This window comes from Sinocyclocheilus anshuiensis, unplaced genomic scaffold (assembly GCF_001515605.1).
Source record: "Sinocyclocheilus anshuiensis isolate Anshui unplaced genomic scaffold, SAMN03320099.WGS_v1.1 scaffold55, whole genome shotgun sequence".
Taxonomy (NCBI): domain Eukaryota; kingdom Metazoa; phylum Chordata; class Actinopteri; order Cypriniformes; family Cyprinidae; genus Sinocyclocheilus; species Sinocyclocheilus anshuiensis.
Genome location: NW_015549647.1, coordinates 68,760 through 69,049, shown reverse-complemented (window position 1 = coordinate 69,049; position 290 = coordinate 68,760). Strand labels below are relative to the sequence as shown.

General features: G+C 27.6%; 1 protein-coding gene across 1 annotated transcript in view; it reads right to left on the bottom strand.

The window, feature by feature from the left end:
* LOC107659975 (rap guanine nucleotide exchange factor 4-like) overlaps positions 1-290 on the bottom strand; it is a 26,766-nt gene that overhangs the window by 11,804 nt on the left and 14,672 nt on the right. The window contains exon 6 of the mRNA XM_016449113.1: positions 234-289. Within this exon, the coding sequence (XP_016304599.1) occupies positions 234-289 (56 nt within the window). The remainder of the gene's footprint in view (positions 1-233; position 290) is intronic.

Here is a 290-nt window from a genome sequence, read left to right as displayed (position 1 = left end):
TGAAGACTGGAGTAATGATGCTGAAAATTCAGCTTTGCAATCACAAAAATATATAAACTTTTTATTTGTATAAATTGTAATAAAAAATTTTTTTTGACTGAATTTGACTGTTTTTACTGTATTTCTATTATATCTATACAACCCATTAAACTATAAAGGTGATGAATGGGGACATTATGCAACTTTTACTAGATATGAGGTGTAAGTCAAAATAGATATTAAATCAATCGTACCTTATTCAGGTTTTTTGACATAAAATTGAGAGTGTCGCTGTTGAGATTCTCTTTGTC